Source organism: Eleutherodactylus coqui, chromosome 8 (genome assembly GCF_035609145.1).
Source record: "Eleutherodactylus coqui strain aEleCoq1 chromosome 8, aEleCoq1.hap1, whole genome shotgun sequence".
NCBI classification, from domain to species: domain Eukaryota; kingdom Metazoa; phylum Chordata; class Amphibia; order Anura; family Eleutherodactylidae; genus Eleutherodactylus; species Eleutherodactylus coqui.
In genome coordinates this window covers 30,277,408-30,294,218 of record NC_089844.1, presented here as the reverse complement: position 1 = coordinate 30,294,218, position 16,811 = coordinate 30,277,408, and the positions used below count along the sequence as shown (strand labels likewise).

The 16,811-nt window shown below is 43.4% G+C and overlaps 1 protein-coding gene across 1 annotated transcript in view; it reads right to left on the bottom strand.

Annotated features, from left to right (window-relative positions):
- The window catches only part of IQCA1 (IQ motif containing with AAA domain 1), a 201,647-nt gene that overhangs the window by 170,392 nt on the left and 14,444 nt on the right, over window positions 1–16,811 (bottom strand). Inside the window, exon 2 of the mRNA XM_066575405.1 lies at window positions 4,627–4,954. Coding sequence (XP_066431502.1) covers window positions 4,627–4,954 — 328 coding nt within the window. The remainder of the gene's footprint in view (window positions 1–4,626; window positions 4,955–16,811) is intronic.

Sequence of the window (16,811 nt, the reverse complement as noted above, 5' to 3'; positions counted from 1 at the left end):
GTTATAGCGTATTTCCTTCTGAAAGGCTGTTCAGAAAGTATCGTTTCGGACATTGTTCTGATGAAGGACATACTTTGATTAACTCGTTGATTGGAGAGGGAAAAACATGTAATGAAGTGCAGCAAATTTTATACAGCTCTGCTAAAATGAGCTCAAATGTCTTGAATTGGCAACACAAACCTGATAGACATGAAAGGAAGCGGGAACTACTTTTTGAAAGGATCGGAGTATAGCCAGAATGGCAAAGACTCAACAAATGATCACCTTCAGGAAGATCTAAGAAGCTGGTGAAGCCAAGTTACCCGCAAGAACTGCCCGTAAAGTCCCTTTGTTGCAACAAGATATGTCCTGAATAGTAAAAATTTGCAAAGGAACACGTTGATTACCTCAAAGAGAAATGGCGCAACATTTTATGGTCTGGTGAAACAAAGAATTGCTCTTTATGGGTCTAGTGGCTGTAGACAGCATGCTAGATGACCCTGAATTGAATCCACAGTACACTCTAAAGAAAGCAGAATAGTGTAAAAATCTCGATATGGGGATGTTTCTCAGAATATGTTGTGGAGCTTAGTTATCGCATACGAGAGATCAGTTTGAATATATCAAAGTACTTGAGAAGATCTTGCTGCCCTATGCAGAAGAAGAAATTGCCTTAAATTGGGTGTTTCAACACGACAATGACCCAAAACACACTAGTAAGTGAAATATATTTTGGTTACAGACAAGCAGAATAGAAGTAATTGAGTGGCCAGCCCAATCCCGAACCTCAGTCCTATAGAGAATTTGTGAGATGACATAAAAACTTTGGTTTATGAGGCAAAATCAAAAAATGTGGAAGAAGTGTGGAAAGTAGTACAATCTTCCTAGACTAGAATACCTGTTTAGAGGTGCCAGACGTTGGTAAACTCCATGCAACTCAGATGTCAAGCAGTTCCCAGGAACAATAGTTGTGCCACTAAATATTAGTTCAGTAATTCAAAGTAAAGTGACATCTTAGATGGGTTGGCCAGGACTGCATTATTGATGATCTATGCTCAGGATATGTTATCAAAGGTAGATCAGCAGGAGTGCATTGCTCAGGATCCTTACTGATCAGCTTTTTGGAGTGCCTTTATGTTCATACACTGTGCTGATTTTTGCAGGAAGCAGAGAGCACTGTTCTCACTGCAGTGGCCATGCTTCGTATTACAAGCCATGTTACCAATTCCTTCAATGAGAGCTGTGCTTGTAATACCAAGTCTGGCCACTGCACTGGAAACTGAGCTGTCTGCTTCCTGCAGAAATCATCTTGATGCATAAGCACATCAGTTGATTTGTAAGGATCCAGGGTAGCACCCCCCGCTGATCTACTATTGATGGCCTGCCCTAAGGATATACCATTAATAATTTACAACTGGACAACCACTTTAAACACGCATGCCTAATTAAAGGGGTTGTCTACTTAGGATACAACTTTTTAAAAATCGGTCACAAACTGTTAAAGTGATAAAAACAGATGTACCTCCCTCTCCTCAGACCTGGTGATGCAGCGCTGCCGCCCTGCTGTCACCCCAGCCCCTGTTCACAGTGGAAGTTAGTTGACCACTGCCGGAAAATCAGTGGCCACGCATCACCGCATGTTCTCCTGGCATCCTGGGTGCCATGATGTCAGGAGTTCCGAACAGCATGGTGACATTGTTGCCTCTGATTGGCAGGCAGGGGTCATCTGACTTCCGTTATCGTCAGAGACCAGGACAGCAGTGGGGCTGCAGCTCTGGGTCGTTCAGTCTGCTTTTATTATTTTAACAGCATGGAACTCATTTTTAAAAAGTTGTATTCTTACCGGACAACCCTTTTAATAGCTTTTTGCGATATATCCAGCCTGGGTGATCTTCTATGCAGGCTGTTTTATTTTAGCCACATTGATACATTAGAGCTAACTTTCAGCATAGAAGAGAGATCTGTGCTGCTGAGGTTTTTAAGAATTTCCTAGACGGGATATAATTTTAGAGATTTCTCCCGGTTTTTAGCCCATATATAAACAAGAATCAGTAAATTCATTGACAGCAAGCAGAGATCTTGATGGTAAATTATTACAACCCAAAATCTAAAGGGCTTCTCTAGTTTTAATAATTCCCAGTCATTGTTACAAGGTTTGTATAAAGAGTATAACATTGACTTGCAGGAATGCTGCCTTCCAGTAGGTGGCGCTGCAGAGGTATTGTTCCATCTCCCTTATTTGAATAATAAACTAGAAATACATATTCCGATACTGGGAACCAATAATCATATCAGCATACACTGAACAGCCATAACGTTAAAACCACTTAATATTGTGCAGATGCATCTTGTGTAGTCACAATGGCTCTGACCTGTCAAGGCATGGACTTCACAAGACCTCTGAAGGTGTCCTGAGGTATCTGGCACTAAGACATTAGCAGGAAATCCTTTAAATCCTGTAAGGTGTGATGTGAGGCCTCCATGGATCAGACCAGAATATCTCACAGATGATCAATTACATTGAGATCTGGAGAATTTTGAGGCCAAGTCATCACCTTGAACTCTTTGTCATGTTTCTCAAACCATTCTGAAGCATTTATGGAGTGTAGCAAGGTATATTATTCAGCTGAAAGAGGTCACTGCCATTAGAAAATACCACTTACTGTTTTCAGTAACAGACATACTTAGTCTATAACTATGTTTAGGTAGATGGTATGCATCAAAGTAACATCCACCAGAATGCTAGAACCCAAAGTTTCCCAGCACGTTGCCCAGAGCATCACACTGCCTTTCTGGCTTGTCTTCTTCTCAAAGTACATCCTGGTGCCATCTCTTCCACATGGAAGCAACACATACTGTACAACAAGCCATCCACATGATGTAAAAGAAAACATAATTAATTCAACCAAGCCACATTCTTCCATTATTCGATGGTCTAATTCTGATGCTCACATATCCATTGTAGGCACTTTTGATGGTGAAGAATGGTCAGCATTGACCTTCCTTTGGGCACTTTTGGTAGGTCCTAACCACTGTATACCAAAGAAAAAAAACACCTCATGCGACCTGCTGTTTTGGAAATTCTCTGACCATCTCTGTCATTTAGCCATCACTATTTGGCTCATTAGTCACTCAGATTCTTGCACTTTCACATTTTTCCAGCTTTCAACACAATTTCAAAAACTCACTGTTCACTTAGAATCATAGAATGGTATAGTTGGAAAGGACCTCCAGGGACATTGAGTCCAACCCCCTGCTCAGTGCAGGATTCACTAAATCATCCCAGGCAGATATTTGTCCAGCCTTTGTTTGAACACTTCCATTGAAGGAAAACTCACCACCTCCCGTGGTAACCTGTTCCACTCATTGATCCCCCTCACTGTCTAATATCTAATTTGTGTCTCGTTCCTTTCAGTTTTATCCAATTGCTTCTAGTCTTTCCTTGTGCAAATGAGAATAGGGCTGATCCCTCTGCACTGTGACAGCCCTTCAGATATTTGTAGACAGCTATTAAGTCTCCTATCAGCCTTCTTTTTTACAAGCTAAACATTCTCAGATCCTTTAACCGTTCCTCATAGGACATGATTTGCAGGACGTTCACCATCTTGGTAACTCTTCTTTGAACTTGCTCCAGTTTGTCTATGTCTTTTTTTAAAGTGGGGTGCCCAGAACTGGACACAGTATTCCAGATAAGGTCTGACTAAGGAAGAGTAGAGGGGAATAATTACCTCACGTGATCTAGACTCTGTGCTTCTCTTAATACATTCCTGAATTGTGTTTGCCTTTTTGGCTGCTGCATCACATTGTTGATTCATGTTCAGTCTATGATCTATTAGTATACCCAAGTTTTTTTCACATGTGCTGCTGCTTAGCTCAATTCCTCCCATTCTGTATGTGCTTTTTTTTAATTTTTCTTGCCCAGATGTAGGACTTTGCATTTCTCCTTCTCCTTTTCTCGTTAAATACCATTCTGTTAGTTGCCGCCCACTGTTCAAGCTTTTCTAGATCTTTTTGAATACTCTCACTCTCTCTTCCCTAGTGTTAGATATCCCTCCTAGCTTTGTGTCGTTGGCAAATTTCCCATCAATTCTCTCGTCCAGATCAATTATAAAAATGTTGAACAACAGCGGTCTAGGACAGAGCTTTGTGGTACCCCACTTGATACTTGTTACCTAATATATGTTATTCCTTGACAGGTGCTATTGTAAATACATAATCCATGTTATTCGCTTCACCTGTCAATGGTTTACATCGTATGGCTGATCAGCATCAACCTCTATCATAGGCACCACAAGTTCAGAACAGTTGTCCCTTCTATTAATTATCCCTTCTGATTTATTACAACATATGTTTAGGCTTTCCTAAATAAACTGTTAACATGAATGAGGTATGAAAGGCATGGCTTTATGATAATGTTCAGGGGAATATACATTTCAGGAAAGTATAGGTAATTCTCTGTACTGGATATCTACTCATATTTATGTTTCCAGATATCTGGATTACTGAACAGTGGCTGTAAACTAAACAGATGTATAGCAATAAAGAAACTTGGTTCCAGTCCAAAGCTGTAAAAAGTAATGGTAAGACCACTTTCACCTCTCTTTAACCTCAGTGACAGAGCGTCTTGGTAAGTTTCCTAATACTCACAGGTCCCAGCTTCAGATCTTGCAAGATGTCATCAAAGTACTGAAACTCTGAGATCTCCAGTTCTACCAGCTCATCCTTCAGTTCCAATATCCGCCCCATGACTCCATCTAGAACCAGCCTGATCACTCTTCTCTTCTGTGGTTGTGTTATCTGGTCATAGGCTAACTCTAGATTGCGGAAGATTTGTAGGTATCGGACATACAGGATGCCAAGCTGCTGGGCAACTACCATGCGATCCTTCTCTGGTTTGGGGGGCACTTCTGGCATCTCCTGCAGAAGCAGCTGGGTCACGTCTTGTTGGGCTTCCACCCATATTTTGTTGTAGAATCTGCAAAAAGTTGACAAGTGATATGAATAAGGTTATCCAATCATACAGAGAATAGCTAAGATGAACTAGAATTTTAGAATCGGTGAGTTTCCTGCAGGAATAGGATATGAGGCTATACATTTATTCTTTTTTCTAAGTTTTGTACTTTTTCTGATCTCCAAAAGAGACAGACGAGTGGAAACTAGGTCAAACAGAGATCAAATTTTGCACTTTTGTCTCTGCTTGTTTGAATACAGTCAATGGTTCCGTTTGAATATTGTTTTTGGCTATTCAAATAAAACCCTGGGATAGAAAGGGTAAGCATTAGAGATGAGCGAGCATACTAGTCCGAGCTTGATGCTCGTTCGAGTATTAGGGTGCTCGAGATGCTCGTTACTTGAGACGAGCACCACGCGGTACTCGTCTCGATTAAACGAGCACTGACCATTGAATTCAATGGAGCCGGCAATACAGCCGGCTCCATTGAAAGCAATGGGCTGCCGGCGAGCGCGGGATGAATTTTCGGGAAGGGCTTAAAAATATAAGCCCTTACCTGAAAATAATCCTAAAATGTGTAAAAAAAAAATGTATACTCACCTTTCCGCTGCAGCCGGAGTTCAGCCGCATCTGGCCAGCAGTTCTCCTGAACTGCTCTCTGTAGTATTCAGCAGGTGGGGATTTAAAATCCCCGCCTGCTGAATGAGCTGCCTCTGATTGGTCACAGCCTCACCAATCAGAGGCAGCTCTCACTCACACCCATTCATGAATTCATGAATGGGTGAGTGCTGCCTCTGATTGGCTCAGCACAGGGACCAATCAGGGGCAGCTCTCAGCTGTCAATCAGAGGCAGCACTCACCCATTCATGAATTCATGAATGGGTGTGAGTGAGAGCTGCCTCTGATTGGTGAGGCTGTGACCAATCAGAGGCAGCTCATTCAGCAGGCGGGGATTTTAAATCCTACATCACAGAGCAGTTCAGAAAAACTGCCGGCCAGACGCGGCTGAACTCCGGCTTCAGCGGAAAGGTGAGTATACATTTTTTTTTATTTTTACACATTTTAGGATGATTTTCAGGTAAGGGCTTATATTTTTAAGCCCTTCCCAAAAATTCATCCCACGCTCGCTGGCAGCCCATTGCTTTCAATGGAGCCGGCTGTATTGCCGACTCCATTGAATTCAATGGGCTAATATCGTTCTTTATGCTGACAGTGCGGGGGGGAGGGGGGGCCCACTCTTTCCGCTATTGTGGCTTAATAGTGGGACCTGGGAACTTGACATGCAGCCCAACATGTAGCCCCTCGCCTGCCCTATCCGTTTCTGTGTCGTTCCCTTCACTTTCTTGAATTTCCCAGATTTTCACAAATGAAAACCTTAGCGAGCATCGGCGATATACAAAAATGCTCGAGTCGCCCATTGACTTTAATGGGGTTCATTACTCAAAACGAACCCTCGAGCATCGCGGGAAGTTCGACTCGAGTAACGAGCACTCTAGCATTTTGGTGCTCGCTCATCTCTAGCAAGCATGGACATTAATGCGCGGTGAACTCAGACTAAGTTCTATCAGTAGTGATGCATTCATTTTACTATCAGTTTCTAAGAAGCCAATGCGAAACTGACAACCGATATCACTGCACTCCACTACAAAAAATATGAAATGTCCCATTCATAAGAATTGGGCTTGTAGGAATCGATATATAGATACTACCCCATTAGAGGGAACTTGATATTAAAAAAATCTTGTTATTTGTATAGCGCCAAATTCCGAGCACCAAGCTGGGTGCTCATTTTACCGATCTCAGAAGGATGGAAGGCTGAGTCAACCTTGAGCCGGCTACCTGAACCATATTCTCCCTTAACCCTTTCCAATCCACTGTCTGACCTCTGAAGACATTATGATTTAAGGCTGTACAGCTCCGATGTTGGAAGACAACCGTCGGGGTTCTCTTACTGTATATTTCCAGCCTCTCTGCTGTCAGAGCCTATCCAATGTGTTACCTCATGCAGCACTGGCTTTAGCCAGCATATAGCGCTGTTGTATAATGGCAGAAAAAGAGTAAGCCCCCTAGGAAAACCAGGATACAAATTGGACTGGAAAGGCTTAAATCACCACCATGGTATTATTCTGCTAGGGTATAACTTAGCTTCCTCCTACATGAGGAAGTTAGAAGGAGACCTCTTTAGTTTCCATCTCACATAGTTTCCACCCCTGTCAGGTTTTTTTTTAAAGAAAAGTTCCAAAGTCCCATCCTGGATTGTGTCTTTATACAGTTTTCTGCATAGAAGAATGAAACCTGGACGGAACCAGCGCTGGATTAAAAGAATGTTGCATGAAAGGAGCATTATTTGCGTATAATCATCTGTGTAATGTTGTTTTCATGAATAGTTACCATATGTATTACAGTTTATAATTGCAACCTTTATGCCCTAATTGCCGCCCTACAGGCTGGGATACGTCATTACAAGCCCGCTGCGTTGGCATCCAGTGTATGTCGAGTTAAGTAAGTTGTACTGCCCCAGTTTCACCTCTACACTATTCCCTAGCAGGATAATACTATAATGGTCATTTAGGCTACGGGCGAGAATCTCGCGCATGTATTGTGCATTGAGAGACACACAAAAAAACTCACACGAATATGAACTCCATTCTTTTGAATAGACTTATTCACATGAGCGATCTTTTATTTTCCCTCACAGCGATGCTGCAAGAATAAAGACTACAGAAAGTCCCACCTTTTGGCGTTCCCTCGGAAAAACTTACGCATTGTTTCCAATGAGACCTTAAAAGACCTTGCATGGCACGTGCATGCTGTAAGATATGCATATCAGCCCAAGGTGATGTTTCCATTCAGGGGCGTAACTATAGAGGATGCAGGGGATGCGATTGCACTCGGGCCCAGGAGCCTTGGGGGGCCCATAAGGCCTCTGCTCTCCATATAGGGAGCCCAGTACTATGAATAAAGCATTATAGTTGGGGGCCCTGTTACAGGTTTTGCATTGGGGCCCAGAAGCTTCAAGTTATGTCTCTGTGCAGCATGGTTTAGGTATGGGTATGGGTACAGATACAGATAGAGGGGGGGCCCAGCTCACGTTTTGCATCAGGGCCCCTGAGCCTTTAGTTAAGCCCCTGTTTCCATTGAAATCAATGGGATACACTTGCCATCCTCTGACGAGCGTAAAACATGCGCCTGCGGATCGCCACTTCACAAAGTGATGCAAGGCATTTTTGAATCCATTTTTTTTATATTGAGGCTCACCCATGTGAACGTAGCCTTATGATGAATCAAATAGATTTTCTATCACAGCAAACCTGTGTCATATGAATATACCCCAAGAGCAGCCAAATACTGTATATGTGTATGGAACATAATGCACTTTTGTACTAATATATGGAGCAAAGTCCAACCTTTCTTTAGATATTAAGTAATTCTTCTAAATGTCAATCCCTATTAAATCAAGCAGATCACTCAGTCGCCAGTCTCAGTTCTAGTGGGCCCACATATTCTGTAACGTTTCTGTGCCAGAGAATATCTTGTGAAGGCTTAAATTTGTACATAAAAGCCCATGCACGCTGGTATTCAGATCTTCTTTTTTTTTTCAATTTTGGGCGAAAAACGGGTAAACAGTATCTGTATAGGGTAGGCACCTTTTTCTCACAATGCATCCACTTATCCCGGATGGATGAATGTAGTATTCTGTTTCTAAAGAGTGGGTATAGCGAACAATAAGGTAATATTATGGCATTGTGCTATTGAGTTCACTTGGTGCACATGGCAGCTGCAAATCTCCAAACTCAATAGAGGGGGTGGATGGAAGGGTTAGAGGTGCCAGGCGTCCTGTGCTGAGGTGGAGCTAAAATGCATATATGTAATGGGTTCTGGTGTCACCATGGTGCCCGCTTTGTTCGAAGAGAATAGTGAGGCTGGCACAAGTTCAGCTGAGAAGGTCTTTGGGCAGCTTCAATGTGCAGATTGCTTACCCTGCCAAATTCCTTCTGTATTTGTGCTGTGAGTTTGAGACTCGCGTCCGTTTCACCTTAACACACCCTGGCAGATGAAGGCCCTTCGTAAGCCTCTGGGCAAATCCTACCCATGTTGGCCAGGGAAAGCAGGCATGGCCATGTTTCAAGGTTTACACAAGAACTTAGGGCTCTGACTCTCAGCGAGTCCCTTTTGCTAAATAAAATAAGAGTATTTAGCTATTACAAATTTCTTAATTCCGTGTAATAAAGTATATTACAAGGGGAACTAATATGCAGAAAGTCATGGGCTAAAATAATGAAAACCATCTGTCATCAGAAACCCCAACTGGTGTTCTACGGCTGATTGATGTAAATAAAGACACTGTAAAATCTCGCAGCCATTAACTTATACAAAGTGAACTCTGTTCATATGTTTTATTTTATGTACTGAGATGATTGGGAGATATGAATGGATTCTGACCACTTTAGCATGCAGACCCTTTACCAAGTATGTGGGCCACACATACTTCTAGATCGCCCATGTTTATGGAGTCTGATAATAATCAAGTGCAATTAAACTAAATGAGATCCTTAAAGCGGCCAATGCATAGTTGAAGAATATGTAATGTTTAGATTTCGGGACTCCTTTTAAATCCATCTCAAAATGCTAAAAAGAAAGATGCCGAGGGCTCCGGCACACAGAGAGGTTGCCGGAGGAATTTTCTAAGACTGGCATTTCTTAAACCTAAGTATGTTGGAATAAAAACATTTATTGAGCTTCTTTATGCATTTTGCATGTCCTTAATGCAGAAGTTCAAGTCTATGTCTGCTACAAGCACTGTAGATTTGCGCTATAATTTACGCCAGTTTCTGACATAAACTATACTAAATGTAATGGCCCATAGGCCGTGCCCCCTCCTGCTAAGTGACATCTAGTTTTTAAAAGTGGTGAGAGAGGTGGAAAATCAAAAAAGTCACACATTTAAGTACGAATGTGACGTAGCCAAGTTTTTTTTTAGAAAATTGGCGCAAGTGGTTTGATAAATAACCCTCCATGTCAAACAGAAGGCCTAGGGACCGAATATGGCCAACCACCTCATTTTGTGTGGCCCGCTGACCGTGCAGCAAACCTAGGGCTGGTATTACATGACTGGATATGAATTGCGGATTCCACGCTTGCCATCCGCGGTAAAATGCGGGCATTAAAAGTTATGTACTTTCCACTTTTCCTTCACACTCGCAGATACAAATTGCAGCATGCTCTATTTTGACGTGGAATCCATGTGGATGTCTCCATTGAAGTCAATAGAGGTGTCCAACCCACAGCCCAACATTGGGTATGGGCTGCGGGTACTCACGTCATCACTAAGCGATGGCGCGGGAAATGCAAAAAAATTCTGTACTGTGCATGACTGCCTGCGAGTTTTTGTGGGCATCTGCAATCCAGGTATTTAAGGAACGCAGGGTCACCCGCCAGGCTCACAGTGCTGCAGGTCTCCCGCATGCAAAATTCAACCGTTCGTGTGAGCCCAGCCTAACCGGCACTCTACTCACCTGTCTGTGGCAGCAGCGCAGTCTGTGACCACTGACTTATTTCCCCCAGTGTCTGTGTGGGCCGTTCTGTACACAGCGCAGACACCAATGTGATAGATTAGCAGTCAAAGGGCGCCCACCCACTGGCGTTTTTTTTTCCCTGCGAAATTCGCAGCATTTTTTTTCTGCAGGGGTCTATGGGACTTGTAATGTTAAAATCGCGATCGCGCAAAATCGCGATTTTAACATTACAAGTCCCATAGACCCCAGGAGAAAAAAAATGCTGCGAATTTCGCAGGGAAAAAAAAACGCCAGTGGGTGGGCACCCAAAGACTGCACTGCTGCTGCCAGACCGGAGCTGCAGGCTAGGTGAGTGGAGTGTCTGTAAGAATGCTGCCCAGTCCAAGGCCAAAAGAGGGGGTTGCTAATACTACTGGGACTACTATTTGACTACTACTCACTATTAGAGTTCGATCACATGGGCATGACCGAAAATTAATTACACCCATATTTTACGGTTACTCTGATGTGCTTTTATGCACTCAATACACTTCATATATGCGCATGCAAAAAAGGAATACAGAATGGGCAATTGGAATGGTGCGCAAATGAGCAGGTTTCCTGCGTATTCACTGCATATTTGCTCCAGCCCATTCACTTCAATGGCCTATTGCGGTGTGAAATAAGAACAAAAATAGAGCATGATGCATATTCTTCACATAATCACTAGAGATTAGCGAGTAGTGCCTTAGCCGAGTATCTCCCCGCTCGTCTCTAAAGATTTGGGGGCCGGCGCGGGTGACAGGTGAGTTGGGGGGGAGAGAGGGAGAGAGAGATCTCCCCTCCGTTCCTCCCCGCTCTCCCCCGCCGCTCCCCGCCCCCTGCCGACCCCCGAATCTTTAGAGACGAGCGGGGAGATACTCGGCTAAGGCACTACTCGCTCGAGTAATGTGCCTTACCGAGTATACTCACTCATCTCTAATAATCACACATCACATGAAAAAATAAGCTCATGTGAACGAACCCATTGAAATCAATGAGTTCTATTCACTGTATATTACGTGCACAGAAATTGAGCTTGAAATACACTGTGCAAATACACTTATGTGAATGAGCCGTGACTATACAATCTTACAATTACAATTGTCCCTTTGAAGGCAGCCATATAGATGAGTTTGACACCCCTGCTGTAAGATGTCTTAAAGTAATCCATTAGGGCTTATTCACAAGAGCATAAATTGGCCACCGTTTTCACGGCCGGCCGATATACGCTACCATCCGAGCTGTCTTCCCCCTTCCTTCCCTCTCACCGGCTCTCTGCCGCTCTCCTTCCCTCCAAGCTCTGCCCCTATCCTGCCCCCTCGCATTGCTGGCTGCAGGGAGGGGGCGGGAGTTTAGCTCCTCCCCAGCCCGCCCCCTCCCATTGCAAACAGCCGGAGGGGAGGAGAGAGGCAGAGAAACGGTAAGGAGGAGGGAAGGGGGAAGACAGCTCAGATGGTAGCATATATCAGAATTCGCAGGCGGAATCCGACCCAGCCATGGGCAGGAAGCCTAATTAAAATCCTGCCTGCCAGATAATCCTTCGCATAAACACACACCTAACTGAGCAAACAACTGATACTGAGCTTGCTTTGGATAATGAAGGAAACAGAGATGTCTTCAGGCAATATATTTTATGCAAAAAAGTCGTCAATTCATTTAGTCGTTCAGCCATTTTAGCAATAATGGTTGCGTGTAAAAGGGCCTTCACTGACTAATCTCCTAATAAGACATAGGCTTCATTCATACAGAAGATATAACATGGCTAATTTAGCTGTGAAAAAAATTGTGACTATCTGAACCAAATATCGCATGAATGAAGAATAGCCGTGACCAACTCGCAGCTATTATTCACGATTTTTCCTTCCATTCACACGGCTTGCTGCAGGGAATTTGTGCCACAGCCACGAAATTCCTTGGTCGGTGGAACTACTTTAATCACTTTTAAATGACTTACTAGAGGCACCTGTCAGTGTTTAACAGCACTAGCCTCTGCTAATCTCCCTGCCCCTTTTTTGATGGCTCCCATAGACTCCCATAGAAGTCTATGGAGTCTCTGCATTAGTCAGAGCACAGATAAGGCAAGACCTATATTTTCAAAAGGTGTCCATAGCCTTTGCTGAAGTAAAACTGCTAATAGTGCTAGGTAGGGGCAGAAGGAAGGGGTGTAAAAGTGTCTGTATGGATGATTTTAGAGTCTCCAGCAGTCAGAAAATGAAGTTTCATATTGCTACCGTAAGCGCACTGGAGGTGGGCCACCACAATCAAGTGCTCAGCTCTCCGTCCAACCAGGAGACTGCAAAAGGTGTCAATCAGAGCAGTGGAGCAGCTCATTGGAGAGAGAAGCACTTGAGCAAGAAGTTCCACCTCCAGAGCACTTGCAGTGATGGCATGAAACTTCTTTTTGTGACTGCTGGAGACCCTAAAATCATCCATAGGATCACATTTCCACCGCTCTCCCCTTCTCCACTGAGTACTGTCAGCAGTCTTGCATCGGTAAAACCGCTGACACACTCCCTCTAATACTACAAGTTTCATGAGGCTTAACAACTCAGTAACCATAAAAAGCAACAAATATAGAGCTGTAGAGTTGGGTTGAATTTCGGAATAATCCACAGTTCAGTGACACATAGGAAGACATATAGCAGAATCGAGGTTTCAGTTTTGTTGAGTGAAGTAATATTCAAGTCTCTCAGTTCACTAGGAACGCCAATGAGGCATGACGGCAGAAGTGCACAGTGCATTGATTTCCCAGGGAACTGAATGACTAAGTATCTGCTCGGCCCACATAGTTGGAGCTTCCGCCATTTCATGTGATAAGTTCAACTTTCCATTTCTTTCCTTGTCTTTAAATGTATCACACGAGTTGATGTTTTATAAAAAAAAAAACAAAAAAAAACATTCCTCTTGTTTTTGGAAACTTTCATATTGTGCAACGACTAATTATTCTAATCTTTACCCATTAGCGGCCCATGATGACGTTGAGTCAGCCTGGCATCGTCCAAGTTACTTACTTTAGGAGAACAGCTAAGCATTAGCAGACTCTATGATTTGTGTTTCATCTCTGATTTCTAGCCCATCATCATGCTGCGGAACGACCGAAGGAGTACAATACTGATCAATGCCAGCCAAAGACACAAAAGTCAACAATTACATCCAAAGAGTTGTGGTCAAATGTTTCTCCGACTGCAGTTGTTCTCTTACACTTTATACTTATCTGACTATTTTGAAGGCTATATTCAGCTATGGCCATCTGCATAGATTTTGCAAAATGGATTTCTTTTATGCCTTTCTTTTGCAGCACAACCTTCCCTATCAGATGGAATATCCTTCCTCCTGTCTAATGGTGGCTTTACAAGGGACAACTATCTACCTAAATTGCTCAATAGTTGTCCTGTCCAACAGGGTACTGACCGAGACATCCCTCAGTAGTCGCTAGCCACTTCATTTCAGCTCACTGAAACAAAGTGACTAGTGAGCCATTTCTTGCTCCGTGTAAACAGGCAGTTGTTCTTGTTTGAATGGCTGCCTGTTCATAGTGAATGGTGCTCAAACGAGCATCAAGTCGTGTTCGACCCCGCCCCAGTTTTTGGCTCCCTCCCGCTGCGACGTGCCTATTTTGGCCTCTCCCCGACGTGATGCAGCGCGCGTCATTGGCAAATTTGTTTGTCTGGTAGAGGAGAGAGAGAGAAAGAGAACACGAACCAAGAAAAAAGAAAAAAAAAAGCTCAGGACCCGGCGTCCCACATACAAAAATGCTCGAGTCTCCCATTGTAGCCAATGGGGTTCGTTACTCGAGTAGAGCTCTCGAATTTTACGAAAAGCTCGACTCGAATAACGCGGACCCGAGCATTTGGGTGCCCGCTCATCTCTATTGGGCACCTATGCGCCAGACAGTTGTCTTTGGTTAACAAAGATTTTTATTATTTTAGATCATTTTGACTCAAAATTCCAACATTACGGCCATGTTTGAAATCAGGGCGATACAGAATCATTCAGAATAACAATAAAGTTATATAATTAGTTTTTGGAAATATTGTTCTAATTCCTTTTTCTTCAATAACATTCCCCCCTAGTAAAATAGTGGTAACAGCTAAAAGCAAAATATAATAGATCAGGAGAAGACAAGGGGGAAAACACATAGAGGGGGAGGGGGTGCTATATTTACTATTTATCATGCACTTATGTCTGGGTTGGAATATGAGGATGGGCCCTTCTATTGTCCAAATCAAAGGTTATATTCCTTTGTAGGTTTGTTGGGAGGTTGGGGGTTAGAGGATGCACTTGAAGGTAGGCAAAGGTCCACAAGACGGGTCGGGGATCTAGCTGTTAGATTCCACAGGTGAGAGTGGCTTGCTCATCGTAGGGGAGAGGCAGTGGACTGGAGGATGTACTGAATGACAAAGGGTCTATGGAGATTCTGCATAGCTGGTTACCTTGTGCACTTTGGGAAAAGCCCAGACAATGTCCTGCCCTGGGGAATTTTTGCTGCTTTAGAGTAGAGGGTTGGGAAAGTCTAGATGCAGGAAGGGGTAAATGGAGGTCTCTTGGCGGGCTGTACCTGAAGGGGTGTGGGGTGAGCATATTGTCAGCCTTCAAAAGGATCAGTTCTAGGGCTGTGAGAGATGTCAGCCCAAACAGGAGCCAAGAAGAAGCCTTGACCACCACCTTCCAAGTGCATGCCAGAGTTTTTCTAAACATAATGTCTGCTAGAGTTTCCCAATTCACAGTGCCTTCCAAAGAGTGCCTTTCTATATAGTGCTGCCCAGGGAGGGCCACGGGGAGACAGTGCCAGCTCCCCATGCCTAGACATACTTTTACATCCTCCCCTCCTTCTAATCATTCCTGCACCATCCAGCAGTTATACATAAGTCATTCCCTTCATCTGGATGAAGCACATAGCTGTGTGATAAGCGAGGTCGCCGCACCTGGCGGCACTACTCATTTGCACCTATGCCCTAAAGAGACTTTTTAAAAAGCTACGGCTGCTCTCACATAGGCATTTGTTAAAATGCGGCGCGTAAGAGCAGCCTTAGCTTTTTAAAAGGTTTGTTCGACAGCATTTTTAATGCACCCCATCATTACAATGGGTGATGAGGTGCATTAATTGCAGGAATGCTGCCTTCCAATAATTGGCGCTGCAGAGGTATTGTTCCATCTCGCTTATTTGCATATTACCCAGAGAAGCATGAATGGCCTTATATGTCTCCTCACTCACTCCCCTTCCAGGTGCTCTCCCTGAGGAGAAAAGATTTTGTTCCTGACCCACATCACAAGCGTCTCACAAGCCAAGCCAGAAACCTACTGCACACTGATACACCCCAAAACTGCTGTCTGTGTATATATTCTGGCTTGACTTTCAATTCCCGGTCATTGTTACAAGGCTTGTATCAAGAGTCTAACATTGACTTGCAAGAATGCTGTCTTCCAATATGTGGCGCTGCAGAGGTATAGTTCCATCTCACTTATTTAAAAAGCGCTGAAACGCACTAAAATAGAGCAGACAACATTAGAAAATCATGTAAACACTCGTCTGCATAGCGCCTTTGAAATCAATGGAGGCATTTTACATGTTCAGCGCAGCGTTCTGCTGCAGTATACCGATCCATAGAATGCCCTGCTAGTTGCATAAAATTCACCGTGTATCTCATTCATTTCAATGCAATGAATGAAATCCCATGCCACGGCCAAATCTGCAACAAAATCCTGTGCACATTCCACTGCGGATTTGGGTGCGGAATTATAGCGAACATTTCCGCGAAAGTAACCAAAGTAATTCTGTACCAATTCCAATTCTCCTGCATTATAACTCAAGGCTGTCCACAGTCTCCAAGCACAGCCAATTACAGAGTATTGAGGCCCAGTGTAACCTTACCCAACAGATTATTTTCATTAGCACACAAAGCACACTTGTACAAAGTAACATAATGACATCACAAACTAGAACCCGATCCACAATTCAGCAATTTGGTATATCATCATCAGATTGTTTATTTCTACACAGCGGGAAACCCCGATCGGCCCTTGGTGGCTTTCCCTGCTCTCTAACCCTCTCTAATATTGTTTCCTACCAAATAAATGTCTAAAAGTATAATATTTCTGTCTACATAAGGAAAATGAGCCGAACAGAAATGTCAGGTCAGAAATCTTAATGTACAACTTTTCGACTGTCGTATTAGTTACCCAACATGGGAAAAGATTGGTGCAGAAATTCAAGCCTAATTGTGACTCCATGTAATTAAAACAATAAACCAGAAGATGTCCATTATCATATGCGCATTCAGAAAACTACAATGAGCCACAATTGAATCAATGTGTATAGGAGTACAGTGAGTGTGTATATATAT